Source organism: Nuphar pumila, chromosome 15 (assembly GCF_984573655.1).
Source record: "Nuphar pumila chromosome 15, dmNupPumi1.hap1.1, whole genome shotgun sequence".
In the NCBI taxonomy this organism is placed as follows: Eukaryota; Viridiplantae; Streptophyta; class Magnoliopsida; order Nymphaeales; family Nymphaeaceae; genus Nuphar; species Nuphar pumila.
Genome location: NC_143263.1, coordinates 16,004,921 through 16,023,184, shown reverse-complemented (window position 1 = coordinate 16,023,184; position 18,264 = coordinate 16,004,921). Strand labels below are relative to the sequence as shown.

At 35.7% G+C, this 18,264-nt stretch overlaps 1 protein-coding gene across 3 annotated transcripts in view; it reads left to right on the top strand.

Annotated features, from left to right (window-relative positions):
- LOC149814622 (L-aspartate oxidase 2-b, chloroplastic-like) overlaps positions 1-18,025 on the top strand; it is a 28,612-nt gene extending 10,587 nt beyond the window's left edge. For 2 of the 3 annotated variants that reach the window (XM_089989653.1, XM_089989654.1), the window contains exons 4-8: positions 13,429-13,674; positions 14,156-14,212; positions 14,297-14,398; positions 16,319-16,380; positions 16,453-18,025. In XM_089989653.1, the coding sequence (XP_089845779.1) occupies positions 13,429-13,674; positions 14,156-14,212; positions 14,297-14,398; positions 16,319-16,380; positions 16,453-17,464 (1,479 nt within the window). In that variant the 3' untranslated portion in view covers positions 17,465-18,025. The remainder of the gene's footprint in view (positions 1-13,428; positions 13,675-14,155; positions 14,213-14,296; positions 14,399-16,318; positions 16,381-16,452) is intronic. The other variant, XM_089989655.1, reaches the window with a different exon arrangement.
- The last annotated feature ends 239 nt before the right edge of the window (positions 18,026-18,264 follow it).

Genomic DNA, 18,264 nt, shown 5'->3' with positions numbered 1-18,264 from the left:
TTCCATTTAGGGCATACCGGTTTAATGTGACCCGGTTCTTTGCAAAAATGACATATGATCTTACTATAATCTCTTCTTCCATAATGCCCACCATTTTCTCTTCCTCCTTGATTTTTGTTAAAATGAGGGGGTTTATAGGTTTTAACATTATTCCCCGGTCTTGAGACGGCATAAGCACCCTCATCCTCATCTTTAGAGGGAACGACCAACACACTTAGATTGGTTTTATTCATTCCCAATCTAGTTTCTTCTCCACTTAATTTGGTAAGCACATCTTCCAATGGAGGAGAAGAGAAAGAAGACAAGAGGGAGGAACTAGTTTGTTCAAACTCGGGTCTAAGCCCATTTAAAAAGTTAAAGAAATGATCATCTTCTAATTGTTTGGCACTCAATTCAATAGCCTCACCACTCCATTTAGGTTCTTGGAGAGCAAGCTCATCCCAAATAATGGATAACTCGGCGAAATACTCTCTAACGGACATTTCTCTTTGTTGAAGGGTTAAAGCCTTCTTTTGGAGATAATATTTATGGGACAAATCTCTTGAAGTATACATTCTTTCAAGATATTCCCATACTTGATATGCCTTTTTGAACTTTAGAATGTTGGCATTAATTTTGGTCTCAACCGAAGAGAAGAACCATGAGAGTATTTTGTAATTTTTCATTTCCCACTCTTCATGCTTCTTATTGTAATCTTCAAAAGCCTTTTCTCTTTCTTCTCCCTCAAGAACCTTGATCTCCCCTCTCTCAAGGATAGTAATTTTAGGTTCGGGTTCGGGAATAGTTCCTTGAACATATCCCCAAAGACCCTTTCCTTTTATATGGGCCTCCATATTCCCGGCCCATACATGATAATTCGTTCCATTTAATTTGAAGCCAAGAGAAAAGTGTGAATCCTTTTCGCCCATTAGAGAGGATACAAAGAGAAATAAATGTGTACCACAATGCAAAATGATTCCCTTCTTGATGTAGGAAGCTTCTAAAATATAAAATGAAGGACCGAGTCTTCGCTCCAACCACCACAACTTAATGGCACGCTTTACGAGGTACTCCAACGAAGAGAGAAAAAAGCACAATCTTCTTTTCCTTTAAGCCTAGTTTTGATACCATGTGAAAATATCTCAAAAAAGAGATAAAGTGTGCGATAAGCACAACACCACCAATGTGCACAAATGCACAAGAACACTTAGAACAAATGTACACGAAGGTACAATAAAGAAACTCAAATGCACAAAGGCATACAAAATATAAAAAATTTTATTGAGAAGAATGGAGAACAAAAGCTCCAAGAAGTGAGTTTTACAAAGGGGGAACTCCCCTATTTATAAGAGGAAAGGAGCCTTGGAGGGGCTCCACTAGCTGTTGGAGCCCCTCCAATGGTTAGAATTCTAACCGTTGGAGAGGCTCAACAGCTAGTGTTGAGCCCCCTCCAAGTTGACTTTGAGTCAACAAAAAGAAATAAATAAAAGATGAATAGAAAAAAGAAAAAGAAGAAAAAGAAGAAAAAGTAAAAATACAAAAAATATTACAACATATTCATAATTATGAATATGCGCAAAAGGAAGGGAAATGACTAAAATACCCTTGCGGGTTTTACAAGAAAAAGGAAACATATATATTTACATATATATATATAAAGATAGATACATATACATATATACATCATGTATATATGTGTATGTATCTCTCTTTATATATATATATATATGTAAATATTTACATAAGAGAGATACATTTTAACAAAAACTACATGCAACCTGACTATGAAGGTTATTTACAATTGCACAAAAATTACTTGTGCCACCTGGACATGAATAGAGGTCTAGACAATGACATGGGTATGATATACAGACATGTTGATTTTATAAAAAACAGCACAAGCGGGTCTACATGCACACATATAATGAGATATGCAGAATTAAAGACAAAGTGCAAAAACACATACACAAGTCCAAGAATGGACAATACAAAGGCACAAAGACACAATACAAGCACAAGAGTGCTCATAGAGACTTCAAAGAGTCTTAGAATAACAACAAAAGTAAAAAATATAGAGTTTATTGAATGAACATGCTTTGAAAAAGCATAGAAATACATGTGAGCGGTTCACCCCTATTTATACAAGAGGAAAGAGGGGAAATAAAGCATGGACTCTATTGGGAAGCTAGAGTTGTTGGGTTGTCCCAACGACTCTATGGTCTTTTGACCATAGAGCCCATGCTATTTTACATAAATGTCATAAAAAATAAAGAAAACAGGAAAGTAAAAAGAAGAAAAAAAACAATATAAAAAGGTTATATATGAAAAGACCAAACTATCCTTAAAGGTTAATACAAGTAATAATCGTATATATATATAATCATATATATAGTCTATTTTAGCACCCCCCTCAAACTTACGGTGATCACCAAAAGTTTGCTAAGAAAAAAGAAGCGAGGTGCTGCCAGAGCTTTGGTAAAAAAATTTGTGAGCTGATATTCTGATGTGATATATGGCAATTCAATGGTTTCTCTTAAGAATTCATGACGAATGTAGTAACAATCCATCTCCATATGTTTAGTACGCTCATGGAAGGTGTGGTTGCTGGCAATGTAAATTGCACTTTTATTGTCGCAATACATCTTCGAAGCTTTGGATATGCCAACTCTCGTATCCTTAACCATACTAGCTCCATGGTTGTTGTTGTCATAGCTCTGTATTAAGCTTTTGTTGGTGACAGTGATACCTTTTGTTGCTTTTTGCATCTCCAAGCCGTTAATGAATCTCGTAAAAAAACACATAAACCAGTATTTGAGATTTTCTCCCCAATCAGCATCAGTATAAGCAAGTAAATCCAAAGATGAAGATGAGGATAAAAAAAACCCTTTAATTATGGTATTCTTTATATATCTGACAATTTTTAACACAACATGCATATGTACTGTGGTTGGAGCATGCTGAAACTAACTAGCAGAATGAATAACATGGGTTATGCTTGGTATGATGATAGATAAGTAGGTGAGTGACCCGATTAGTTGCCGATAAGGTGTTGAATCTTCGAGAGGAGTCTCATCTTTAAGTCTTAATTTTGTATTGATTATCTCAGGTGTCACTACCTTTTTATCATCCGAAATGTTTGACTTAGCACAAATATCAGTAGCAAACTTCATTTAAGAAAGAATATACCCTTTGGGAGAGTAAATAATTTTAATACCTAAGAAATATCGTACAAAACCCAAACCAGACATATCAAAATTTTCTTTTAAAACATTTTTAATATCAGTAACTCCTTGTTTATCACTTTCTGTTATAATTATGTCATTTACATATAGTAGAATAATATCAATTTTAGAATCTGTACTTTTAACAAAAAAACAGTGTCAGTATAGCAAGAATGAAAACCCATATGAGTCATTAGATTACTAAATCTATCATAGCATGCCTTAGGAGTCTGTTTAAGGTCATACAAGGCCTTTTTAAGTCTAAGAGTTTTACCTTTTTCAATATCAAATCCTAGAGGAGGGTCCATGTACACCTCCTCATTTAATTCAGCATTGAAATATGTGTTTTTAACATCAAGTTGTTAAATAGGTCATTTTTGGATAGATGCCACAGTTATGAGGGTCCTAACACTAGTCATCCTAGCTATTGGTGCAAAGGTTTTTTCATAATCAATTCTGTATTCCTGGGAATATCTCTTGACTACTAACTTAAGAGACCCATCACTCTTGGTTTTAACCTTAAAAACTCATCTACATCCTTTAGCTTTCTTTTCTAGTGGTAATGAGGTCACTTCCCAAGTTTTAACCTTTTTAAAGGCATCAAGTTTGACATTCATGGCTTCAACCCATTGAGGAAGGGTTTTGGCTTTATTATAATGTGTTGGTTCATAATGAGAGTGTAAAGCTATCAAACATGCTCTACAGTTTGGTGCCAAAGTATCATAAGATACAAACCTACTTGGTGGGATATTGATACGATTGGATCTTTTAAGAGGAGTTTTTTCTACAGAGGAGTCATGGGAATATTTTTTGAAAGCACTTTAGGGATGTCTTTGCTCACGTTGGGTATAAACTTGTATAGGTATATCAATAATATCATCATTTCTCAATGATGATTCAACATTCTCAACATTAAATACATCTTTGAATAACTCGGATGACCAAGTCTTTTATGACAAGTTTCAATATCTTTATCTTGAACATAATTACAAAAGGATTTCAAAGGAAGTTTCAAAGAATCTATGAAGTAGAGATCTTCCCTCCTATGACCTTTTCCAATCTACTTTCCAGACCAGAGATCCTGCATTGAGCAACCCTTAGATGAGAAGGAAATTTCACATCCATGATCGGAGATTTGAGAAACCAAAAAAAGATTTAAATTTAACTTTAGAACCACCCTAACTTTTGTAACACAAAAAGTTTGAGATGAGTCTAAGGTTTCAATATTTTTAACTTGCAAAGGTATTTCATCGATAGTAGAAACATAAGATAGTTTTGAGTTAGTGCATAAATTGGATATGATATTCTCATGTGGCCTTATATGAAAAGAGGCTCCCGAATCAAGGATCGAAGAACACAGGAGGAGAGGATGAGACTATAGCAGCACCCAAAGTTGATGGAGATTTGAGTAAATGTTGAAGTGCCTTCAATAGTTGAGAAAGAGAAAAAGTGTCTCATTTCCTTTTAATTGATTCTTCTCTCTTTGGTGTAGATTCTTCAACGGAAGACACCTTATTCTTGGGAGAGTCATTGAGCTTGGGACAATTGGGTCTTATGTGTCTCGGTTCATTACAATGATTACAAATAGCTTTTCTATAACCACCACTATTTTCATTATAGTTATTTTGCCTCCCAAAGTGTGGAGGCTTATAAGTCTTCATTGCCTGGCTTAGAAACGAACAATACTTCATCTTCTTCTTTAATCATACCAAGATGAGTTTCTTTTTGGCATATTTCGGTAACCACATCTTTCAAAAGAAGAGATTTTGATCTATAGAGAAGAGAAGATCTAACTTGTTCAAATTCGGGCCGAAGCCCATGTAAAAATTGGAAAAAGTTTTTTTTATCATTTTCTCTTTTCTTAATTTCATGATCATTTGGGTTGAATAAGTGACAATTCATCCCTTAAAGGGCCAAGTGCATTAAAATAATCACATACACTCATGTATCCTTGTTTGATGGTTTATATTTTCTCTTGCAAGAAAAATTGCCTTGCAAGGTTTTTTTGGGTATACATACCCTTCATAAAAAACCATGCCTCATTGGATTTACGGAATTTAGTAATGTTGGCACATATTTTGAGCTCAACATTGTTCATGAACCAAGCAAGAATTTTTGCATGATTACTTTTCCAATCTTCTACCTTGGATTGATGATGTTCAATAGCTTTAATGCGAGCATTTCTTTCCAAGGCTTTTCCTTGAGTTCTTTCCAACTTGGTGAGCTTGAGTTGAGGTTCCGGGGTAGTGTCCATCACATATCCTCAAAGCTTCTTTCTTTTGAGGTTATTCTCTATAGTGGATGCCCACATCATATAGTTGAAACCATTTAGCTTGAAATAGAAGTCAATCTTATGTTAATGCTTCATTTTGACTTCATAGAAGAGAGAGGAGAGAATCTGGAAGAACACGGAAGAGCACCACCACTTTGAGTCACTACGAACCCACAAACACTTTTGAATGCTTTTCTCACAATCATGAACACTTAATGGCCACTTTCCACAAGACCAAGATCACTATCGTCCTGATACCATGTAATGAGATATGCAGAATTACAAGACAAAGTGCAAAAGCAAATACACAAGTCTAAGAACGAACAATACAAAGGCACAAAAACACAATACAATCACAAGAGTGCATACAAAAACTTAACAACAAAAGTAAAAAATATAGAGTTTATTGAATGAACATGCTTTGAAAAAACATAGAAATACATGTTCACCACTATTTATACAAGAGGAAAGAGGGGAAAGGGAGCATGGAATATATTGAGAAGCCCCCAATAGAGTCGTTGGGGCTCCCCAACGACTTTATGGTCTTTTGACCATAGAGCCTATGCTCTTTTACATAAATGTCATAAAAAAATAAAGAAAATAAAAAAGTAAAAGAAAAAAAAGGAAAAAATATAAAAAGGTTACATTGTGAAAAGACCAAACTACCCTTCATGGGTAATACAAGTAATAATCGTATATATATATATATAATTATATATATAATCATATATATAATCATATATATAATCATATATATAGTCTATTTTAACAGTGCACACACATATTAGTAATGATAGGGTGCACGGGTGCACGGGTGCACCTACACCCATCTAGTAGACACCATAGTTTTTTATATATTTCGAGTTTTTTGGTTTATTAAACCTTATAGATGTGATTGGCATACATTGTTTAGTAGGAAATAAGTTTTGGATCATGTGATTGTGACAACAGATGCAGGTTTTAAGCTTCAAAAATCAGCGGTCCATAATGTACCAAATTTGGCATTTGGATTTCGCAAGAAAGAGTTCCTATTTGTTTTTTATTAGCATTTTGAATGGGAAAGTTTCTATTTGTTCAATTAGGAAGGAGAGACATCGATATTAGATTCTCTATATATATAATAATGTGAGTAATTGTTTAAACTAATTATGTCGAACCCTAGATATGCATTTTCTGAGCTAATTACCATGGTCAGTGTAGTATTAGTAATTAGGAAAATCCAGCTTATGTTAGGATGTAAATCAAGATAAAAGTAAAAGAATTGACATTATTCTTTCTTTCATAGTTTTTATTTCCTTATTCATGATAGGGAGTTTGGTTTGAGCATGTGTTATGAAAACCATGAACACAAGATAAAGAGAAGAAGCAAACAAGAGAATATATGAGATTTATGTGGTTTGGCACTCATTCTTACGTCCGCGGGCAAAGGAGGAGTGAAAAAACTGTAATGAAATATGCGGAAATAAGAACAATGTCCAACAATGGACATTCACACATAGAAAGCAAAGAACAAGCCCAAAATGGACATACACAAAAGCCAACAATGGCTTGCAAACATAAAATCTTTATAAATGCAAGAAAGGGCTTCAAGAAGCCATGCTTTACAAAGGGGGAGATCCCACTTATTTATAGGCAAAGGAGGGTGAGAGAGAGGGAGAAAAGAAAGAGAGAGAGACCACATTGGGAGGCCCAACAAGGTGTCGTTGGGCTCCCAACAATACTGTTGGGAGCCCAATGACTCTTAGTTGGGACCCCCAATGTGAATGCATTAAATGCATTTCATAAAAAGAAAAAGAAAAAATAAAAGAAAAAGAAAAAATATAAAAATAACTACAATGCCCCTATTGGGCAGAATTATAGGAATACCCTTATAGAGTATGATGGATATATATATATATATATATATATATATATATATATTGATTACATGTATTTTAACACCCTCCCTCAAGCTTTACTGGGATATAACTGAAAGCTTGTTGAAAAAGAACATAAAACGAGGAGCAACAAGAGCTTTAGTGAAGAAGTCCGCCAACTGGTACTCTGATGTAACCTAAGGCAGTGCTATGGTTCCACTTAGGTATTCATCACGAACTTAGTGACAGTTCATCTCAATGTGTTTACTACACTCATGGAAGGTGTGATTGCTTGCGATATAAATTGCACTTTTGTTGTCGCAACACATCTTCGAAGGATTAGAGATGACTATGCCCATATCACTGAGGAAACTTGTAAGCCACACAAGCTCCATGGTTGTAGTAGCCATTGCACGATACTCCGCTTCAGTTGAGGACAATGATACTTTGTGTTGCTTCTTGCATCTCTAGGAAATCATAAAGTCACCTAAGAAAACACAAAAACCAGTAGTTGAGACTCTATCATTGGGATTTTCTCCCCAATCAGCATCAGTATAAACAATTAAATTAAGTGATGACGAAGAGGAAAGAAAAACTCTCTTAGTTATGGTGTTTTTAATGTATCTGACTATTCTTAAGACTGCACTCATGTGCACAGTTGTAGGTGCATGTTGAAGCTGACTGACTGAGTGAACAACATGAGCTATGTCTGGTCGAGTGATGGATAAGTATGTCAGAGACCCAAAAAGTTGGCGGAAGGGAGTAGGATCCTCGAGAAGTGTTTCATCTTCCAACCTTAACTTTGCATTGATATCCTCAGGGGTTTCTGTCTTCTTATCATTTGAGATGTCAGACTTGGAACAAATGTCAACATCAAGTTTCATCTGAGAGAGAATGTACCCTCGGGGAGAGTATGCTACTTCAATAACTAAAAAATATCTTAAAAAACCAAGGTCAGACATGTCAAAATTTTCGTTTAAAACTTTCTTAATATCATTGATTCCTTGCTCATCACTTCCAGTGATGATCATGTCATCAACATAAAGCAGTAGAATGACTACTGAAGACCCTACATTTTTCACAAATAAAGCAGTGTCAGTATAACATGAACGAAAATTTAAACTTGTCATTACATTGCTAAATCTATCATGCCCAGCCTTTGGAGCTTGCTTTAAACCATATAATGCCTTTTTAAGTTTGAGGATTTTATTTTCACCAATACATACTTCAGGTGGAGGATCCATGTAGACCTCTTCATTTAATTCACTATTTATGAATGCATTCTTAACATCTAATTGATAAATAAGCGATTTTTTAACTGACGCAACCGCAATAAGAGTCCTAACACTAGTCATCCTAGCTACAGGAGCGAATGTTTCTTCATAGTCTATACCGTATTCTTGAGCGTATCCCTTGGCTACCAACCGGGCTTTATAGTGTTCTAAAGACCTATCACTTTTAATTTTAATTTTGAAGACCCATCTACATCCAATAGCTTTCTTTTCAGTGGGTAATGAGGTTATTTCCCAGTTTTTTGCCTTCTCAAGGGCACTAAGTTCTAAGTTCATGGCTTCAACCCACTGAGGAATGTTTTTTATTTCATTATAATGTGATGGTTCATGAAAAGAGTGTAACGCAATTAGACACACTCTATACTTTGGTGTTAGAGACTCATAGGAAACAAACCTATTAGGAGGATTGGCGATTCGGCTGGATCTCCTTAAAGAGGTTTCTTCTATATTGAAACCTTGAGAGTATTTTTCTAAAGCACTCATGGGAACTTGTTGACCACGCCTAACATAGGTTTGAATTGGTCTATCACTTTCATTTTCAACATTGTTAAGAGGAATATCCTATAGGTCATTCAACAAATCATTAAAAAATTTCTCTTCTTGAGGAGTCACATCTTCTTGAGAAAGAAGATCAAATAAGAAAGCATATTCACTTTCGTCAATATCTTTAGTTTTCTCAAAACCATTTTCATTTTCTAAAAAGTTTACATCTTTAGAGACATATAGTTTGTTATTTTTAAAATCGAAGCATCTAAAACCCTCTTGATTTTCTCCATATCCTAAGAAAACACATTCAATAGCTTTAGGAGATAATTTATCTCTTTTATGTGTAAGGACAAAACATTTACACCCAAAATTTCTTAATCTATTGAAACCGGGTGTTATTTCAAATAATTTTTCATATGGAGATGTATTTTGTAAGGATGAAGATATCATTCTATTTATCAAGTAAGTTGATGTTAAAGCGGCTTCAGCCCAATAACTTTTTGGAATTTCTTTGGAAATAAGAAGTGTTCTAGTGGTTTCCAAAATGTGTTTATGCTTTCTTTCAGCTAGACCGTTTTGTTGAGGAGTCCTAAGACATGATCTTTGATGACAAATTCTATTTGTTTTCAAATAATTTTAAAATTCATTTGATATATACTCTCCACCCGAATCGGATCTAAGAGTAGAGATATTACTTGAAAATTGATTTTTGACTATCATATGAAATTTCTTGAAAAAGGCAGAGACTTCGGATTTTAAATTGAGAAAATAGATCCACACATATCTAGTGTAATCATCAATAAAAGTAACATAATAGGAGTATCCTCCTTTCGATATGACCGAAGAAGGGCCCCATACGTCCGAGGGAACTAACTCAAAAGGTCTTTTGGACACAAAAGTTCTATTTAGAAAATGGGTGAATTTTATTTTCTCAAAAATACAATTCTTGCAAACAAAATGTTTTTCATTACAAAATTTTGTTTCAAAAAGAAAGGAGTACATTTTTGAGAAACTTGGATGTCCAAGTCTTTGGTGCTAAGTTTCAATATTTTTATCTTGGACATGATTACAAAAAGAGTTAGTGGGAAGTTTCAAGTTGCTCATGTAATAGAGATCTCCCCTCCTATGGCCTTGCCCAATCTGCTTTCCAGACCAGAGATCCTGTGTAGAGCAATCCCTAGTTGAGAAGGAGATTTCACATCCATGATCACATATTTGAGAAACAGAAAGAAGATTTAAATTAAGTTGAGGTACCACTCTTATGTTTGGCACAAAGAAATCTTAGGAAAAATTTAAAGTTTCAAAACTTTTTACTTATAAAGATGTACCATCGGCGGTTGAAACATAAGAGTTTTTAGAGTTATTACACAAATTGGATAGCCCATTTTCAAGTGGGGTCATATGAAAGGAAGTTTCAGAATCAAGAATCCAAGAGGACATACCTGGAGGAGAAGAAGAAGTTATGACGGCACCTGAAGTTGATGGCGATTTGAGTAGAATTTGAAGTGCCTCCGATAGTTGAGCAAGAGAGAAGGACTCCTTCCCTTTGATGGGTTCCTCATTTTGTGTAATTTCTTTAACGGAGGCAACCTTATCTTTTGGGGCTTCATTTAGCTTAGGCCAATTAGGTCTTATATGACCCGGTTCTTGACAATGATGGCAAATGACTTTTCTATAGTTGTCATTATAGTTATTTTGCCTCCCAAAGTGTGGAGGCTTATAAGCTTTCACACGATTGCCGGGTTTAGACACGGCCAAAACTTCATCTCCTCCCTTAATCATGCCAAGAGGAGTTTCTTCTTGGCATATTTCGGCTATGGCATCTTCCAAAGGAAGAGGTTTAGATCTATGAAGTAGGGAGGATCTAACTTGTTCATATTCGGGCCTAAGCCCATGTAAAAATTGGAAAAAGTGTTCTTTTTTTATTTGTTCTCTCCTTAGTTTAACATCTTCACTAGAGACTCACTTTGGTTCTAGTAGGGATAACTCATCTCATAAGGGTCCAAGGGTGCTAAAGTAATCTCTTACGCCCATTTCCCCTTGCTTAATAGTACGAATTTTTTCTTGGAGAAAGAATTGACGAGCAAGGTCCTTTTGAGTATACATACCTTTCATAAAGAACCATGCTTCATTTGCCATTCGAAATTTAGCAATGTTGGCGCAAATTTTGAGCTCCACATTGTTCATGAACCAAGCAAGAATTTTTGCATGCTTGCTTTCCCAATCTTCAACTTTAGATTGTTGATCTTCAATAGCCTTTATGCGGGCATTTCCTTCAAGTGCTTTTTCTTGATCACCATCCATCTTGGTGAGTTGGAGTTGTGGTTCCGGAATAGTGCCCATGACATATCCCCAAAGCTTTTTACCCTTGAGGTTGTTCTCCATGGCGGCGGCCCACATAATGTAGTTGGTACCATTAAGTTTGAAAGAGAGATCAATCTTTTGTTCTCATTCCATTTTAATCTCAAGAAGACAAACCAAGAGAGAAATACAATATGAAAAATATAATTAGTCAACTAGCTATATCAAGAATCAAGAGCATGCACCTTGCTTTGATACCATGTAATGAAATATGCGGAAATAAGAACAATGTCCAACAATGGACATTCACACATAGAAAGCAAAGAACAAGTCCAAAATGAACATACACAAAAGCCAACAATGGCTTGCAAACATAAAATCTTTATAAATGCAAGAAATTGCTTCAAGAAGCCATGCTTTACAAAGGGGGAGACCCCACTTATTTATAGGCAAAGGAGAGTGAGAGAGAGGGAGAAAAGAAAGAGCGAGAGATCACATTGGGAGGCCCAACAAGGTGTCGTTGGGCTCCCAACGGTCACAATTGTTACTTGTAAACAACTAATCCAGAAGAAATGTGAATGGCATGATAGTCAAAATGGATTCTATCAAATTTGAAATCCTTAAAGCAAAACGGATCTGCACTGTGTGTCTGTGTGTTGAGCCTTCCCTTTTGGTATTTTTTAGAAGGGCATCATCATCACCCTTATCCCAACTACATCTAATCAGCTTTATGGGTCCTATTTCTCCATTCCTTCCTCTTCAGAGCTACAACTATGGTAAGTTTGCACTTCTTCATATCTCCTCTTATTGCTTCCACCCAAGTCTTCAATGGCCTTCCTCTTTTGCTAATTCTTGCTGCTTGTGTCATGACAAGATTTTTTTAAGGACATGAGACCCCTTTTGATCCATTTTGGTTTCCATAAAGTTTTTAAATTTATCAAAGGTGTAGTACATAGTAAAGAGAGGGAGGTGTGTAATGAAAAAATATGCATGAGAGAGAGAGTTGAACATGTAAAGATGGTAAAATGTGCATGGACAGGCCAATATATATATATGCTCCGGTGCTCTGGGAGCACCTACTCCCACCTAATAGAAACCATATGTGTAAGTTATATCTTCTCAATCAGACTTCATAGATGCATTCAACATAGTTTATTTGATAGGAATCATGCTTTGGATCATGTTTTTTGGACACAAAAAAAAGGTTTTTTTGGTCTTGAAATTTTGGTACATTGTGGGGCATCAATTTTTAAAGATCTTGAAAAACCTACATTTAGGTCACATTCACATGATTCAAAGCGTGTTTTCTACTAAAAAAGGCATGTAATCATATATATAGGGTCTGATCAACGAAAAGCCCAAGAATTTTGAAAAATTAAAGCTTTCTTTAGGTCGGAGTAGGTTCTCCCGGAGCATCGGTATATGTGTATATATATATATGCTGTTTTTTTTTTAAATTTGTCCATTTAAAGGAGGCGATTTTGTATGTTTGGTGGTGGAATGAACAAGCTGGAGGATCACTAGCAGTATTTAATTTCAATGCTTCAAAGGTTATCATAAATTGTGAGTGTATAACTTTTATTCATACATAAAAACATACAAGAACAAGTGTTAAACATAGGGAATGGTCTTTAATTTTGGTCCATAAGAAATCAAATATAAAATTTGATTATTAGCATTATTCTTCTAGCATTGTCATTGATCTTATGTAAGAGTTATTTTAGACAGATAAACTTGTAGCACAAATTCAAAATGTAATGCATTTGTTGACTTTGCTCACTTTCCTTACCACGCTGAATTGTTATTACATTTATCTGTGCATGTGGAACAAGAGCAACCTCTGGATTCTTTATACTTGAAATTAAGAATCAAATTTGGTTGTTTCTTTCAGACTTTTGTTTTAGTCTCTATCGTGTCTTCCTCTGAATTCTTGCTCATAATTAACTAGTTCATTTAATTTTATAATAGATGTTATTCTGCAGCTATATGGGCTATACTTACATGCAGATATCTTCATTTAGGTGGTGTGCACTGAAGGTCCAGATAGAGTTAGGGAGCTAATAAATGAATTTGGTGCATCATTTGATTATGGAGAAGATGGGAACCTCCATCTAGCAAGAGAAGGAGGGCATTCACATCGTAGAATTGTTCATGCTGCTGATATGACTGGAAGAGAAATTGAGCGTGCTTTACTTAAAGCTGTTGACAATGATCCTAGGATTTTTATGTTCGAGCATCATTTTGCCATTGATTTGCTGACCTCTCAGGCTAGTGCGGACACAAACCAGTGTGTTTTCATTTGATCTTATATTTCCTGTATTCTTGTTGTATAGATCACTTTTTATCCCACAAAAGTTTAGTAGTAATTGAAATATATTGGTATTATTTAATAATCTTCAAGATTTTTACATTGAAATTGTTATAATGCTTTTATCTACAATAGGAGAAAAATATTTCATTTTTTATAAGACTAAAAACTAATTAAACTTGTGAAGGAGCTATTTTTGTTAAGATATCTGTAGGTTAGCTTTACACTCCAAGTAGAGTGATTGCTTGGTTGGTTGAAGTCTGAAATCCCAAAATTTTAACACCACAGGCCTTGTGTAATTCTGTAGGTAATTTAGTGACAAACTTGTGTCGTATACCTTAGGATTGGCATGATGACTTACATGGTAACACCTACTCCTTGGATGAACTCTTACCATTCAAATGTATCATGAAGTTCATATTTATTTTTGACTTACGCAGGATGGCCAGGAGATTTCTTGTTATGGAATCGATACATTGAACACTGAGACACAAGAGGTAGGCACATGGTCAGCAGCTGTCTTTATAATTGATTATCATTGCAATTTGAATCACATGATTCTTCATTGTTGTCTGGTTCAGCATTCTCATTTCAATTTACAGGTGGTCCGCTTCATCTCAAAAGTAACCATGCTTGCATCAGGTGGAGTGGGGCACATATATCCGACAACTACAAATCCACTGGTATAGCTTCTCTGCCTCTTTGTACATGCTTTAAATTGTTATGCATTTGAGAAGAAATAAAATTTCATTAACAAATGTGAGAAAGTTTCTTTTGGTCATCTCTCTCTCTCTCTCTCTCTCTCTCTTGATGCATGTTCTTTTCTTCTTGTTTTTTCGGGAAAGCTGCATCTTTTGATAGTAGATAAAAACTGCGAAAAGAAAAACTCTTAAGTCACTGTGAAATGTTACAGCTATCATAAAATAAATTTAAACGAGAACAGGGTGTTAAAGGACTACGAAGGCTTCAGTTCTTCTGTATTATTAGTATTTCACATTCTTAGCTAAGAATCAACTACACTCTTGAATAGGGTGTGAGATTTGAACCTCTTTAAAAAGGAGGAAGATAATTCTTCAACATTTTAAACCTGTAGGCTGTAAGGTAATTTGCTTGTTGCATTAGGTAATTTGGATGATTAGTTGGCAGCCAATTTAAGGATAATATTTTTTAAAGCATGATGCATGGTCAGTTGGCATTCCTAGATGATTTCAGAGAAGAGAGCAACCATGGCTGCATGTTGCAGTGCATCTAGCCAAGAAAAGTCTGAAGTTTATAAGATCCCCTATGTCTGAATTTGTTTGCAGCTGGCAGGTTTCCTCCCAATTTGCAGCAATATACCTGGTCAGTTTGATGTAACCAAATGAGATATACTAAAAAAACAATTTCATTCTTAATTAGCACCATCTTACATGGAATGTTAAAATGGCCACTAGGATTCCAAAGCCATAGGAAGAACAATAGAGGAAAAGTGGACCTCCCCAATTGGACCATTTCCAAGGGAACTGTATTCCACTTGTCAATAATAGTGTTGGAGATTCATGAGTTTGTTTCATAGCACAGATCATTTGAGTTGGAGATAAGTAGGAAACACATCTTGCATGCCGATGCTGTTGATCCATTGCTCCTAAGTCTATAATCAAAGATTTAGATGCAATATGAACGAAAGGATTATCACCCTTTTGCTCCTGAAGTGGTGATGTGATGATTTGTTCCTTCCTCTAAGATCCATTTCTTTAATCCTTTTCCCTTAGAATGTTGTAATATCCTTCTCATTCTTGACTTTAACAACTTATAATATGAATATGTTTTATTCTATACTTATGATGGAAGAGCATACCTTTCATACATAGATGATTTGTAGCTCTAATTTGGTTTGCCAACATTGTTGTTCCCTCTGGCTTTACTTTTTCTAGAAAAAATAGATTTAAAGTAACCTCCCAAAAAGAATCACCATAAATTTGTTTCTTTCTCTACCATGGGAATTACAATGCCCTCTCCATTACCTCTTCCAAAGGTGGTCAATGTAAATTTGAAGTTATTAACTTATAAAAACTGAAGTCTTCAAAGTCTCATCTAGAGTCCCAGTAAGCTGTCCTCTTCAACTTTTACTTATTTGAGTCTGCAATGATGGAAATTGTTATTCCAACACCTGTCTACAACTTCAATGCTTATTCCCCAAAATGAACCGAATCTCAATTTTATTTCTGCTTTTTCATGCATGATAAACACATCAGTTTCATGATAACTCAACCCACACCAAAGCCCAGTAATTTGGCATCATATATATTTTCCTCATTTACATCATGCCATACTTGTTACTATCTTTTTTCGTTTAATACGCCTTCCTGATGCTCCTCGTTGCCTGATGTTGCATACATGTCTTCATGATTAAGGGTTGCATTAATTATCTTTTCGCCTGATGTTACTATCTTTTAATCCATAATATAACTATTACATTTTTTCCTTTCAACACCTTATATTTGTGACGTGTCTGTCTCCTGCGATCTGAAAATATGCTCATTGATGTATCTTGACTCTTTCCCCAATTCACGTGTCTGTGATCCTATTCACATACTTAGATTCACTATAATTCTCTTTTTCAGGTGGCTACTGGGGATGGTATTGCAATGGCACATCGAGCAAATGCAGTCATATCCAACATGGAGTAAGTATTTGGAATTCTTAATAATCCTTTGAATCCTTGATAATATTGTTCACTTATCTTCTGCTTAATCAGATTTGTGCAGTTCCACCCCACAGCCTTGGCTGATGAAGGGCTACCTGTTAAACCAGAAAATCGTGAAAATGCATTTCTGATCACAGAAGCCGTACGAGGAGATGGTGGAATCCTCTACAATCAAGCCATGGAAAGATTCATGCCACTGTATGATGAACGAGCCGAATTGGCTCCGAGGGATGTAGTGGCTCGATGCATAGATGATCAGCTCAAAAAACATGGACAAAAATATGTTTTACTGGATATAAGTCACAAGCCAAGGGATCAAATTCTCTCCCACTTCCCCAATATTGCAGCAGAATGTCTCCGGTATGGGTTGGACATCACTCGGGAACCCATACCTGTTGTCCCTGCTGCACATTACATGTGTGGGGGAGTTCAAGCTGGCCTTCATGGTGAAACAGCTGTCCGTGGTCTCTATGTTGCTGGAGAGGTTGCATGCACAGGCTTACATGGGGCCAACCGTCTTGCTAGCAACTCTTTGCTTGAAGCACTTGTTTTTGCACAAAGAGCAGTAAGACCCTCTATTGATCATGTTGCCAAGTTTAGCCATGGTCTTGACCTTGAGGCTTCAACCAACTGGGTGCGTCCTCAATTGCCATTTTCTCTTGGGCAAGACACTCTCAAGACCATCAAGTGTATGACAGCATCGATGAGGAAGGAATTGCAGGCAATCATGTGGGATTATGTGGGGATAGTGAGATCAACACGAAGGTTAGAGATAGCTGAGCAGAGACTGGGAAAGTTAGAAAAATCATGGGAAGATTACATGTTCTGTTCTGGGTGGAAAGCACACATGGTTGGGCTTGAAGTATGTGAGATGAGGAACCTCATATGTTGTGCAAAGCTGGTTGTTAGTAGCGCTTTGGCTAGGCATGAGAGCAGGGGGCTGCATTTCACAGTGGACTTTCCTTATGTTGAAGATAGCAAAAGGCTTCCAACGATCATATTTCCTGGTGCTTCTATGAAGGTGACATGGAGCTCTCAACAGGTTCATAGGAACTGTGCATGAAGTAAATAGTTTTGATTCGAGTTCAATTCATTTCAATGATCATAAGTGAAGGTAACAGCCATATTTCTTGGGAAAGAAGTTATAGTATGGCATTTTTTTTGTCAAGTGATGGACTTGTACCTCCTAAACCTGCTTGAATCCTTGGATGAGAAGTGACCCTGAAGTTTATAAAATCACATTACTGGGTTTCATCTTTATTCTCCAGCATGACTAAAAAAAGGAAAAAGAAAAATGAATAAAAGGAAAGGAGAGAAAATGGGAGTAGAGGTGTTTTATTTAGTGTTTTTAGAATGAAGTGTTCCTTCTGTCATTGAATCAAGAATTGTAGCATGTTATTGTAATCGTAGCCTTTTCAGAATCAAGCAGGAAAAATAATTGAAAGACAATGTTTTTGTCATTGACGAATAGTCTATGGGAATTTTGGTTCTTGATTCTTTTCATTGGGAAATTGTTGGTATTTTGAGGGTATACTGACCATAACATGTACATAAATTCTTGTTAACGTCAGTGTGTGAAATTTGGTTCTTGATTCTTTTCCTTAACTGATTCAAACATTTGTTATTGTTAATCTGTTCCCTAATTATCATCTATCTTCTTTTGACCTTCAGAATACAGTTGGTGATGGGCAACCCTTTCAGATATAATTAATCAAAATGAAATAGAAGAACATGAAAAACCCAAAAGATGATGGCGGCTCATTCTTGTAATCTTAGATTGAAATCTCATGTATGCAAACAAGTTGGAACGGTTTTCACTTTGAATTGCAGCCATCAAAACCGTTTGGCTGTTTTTGAAATTTT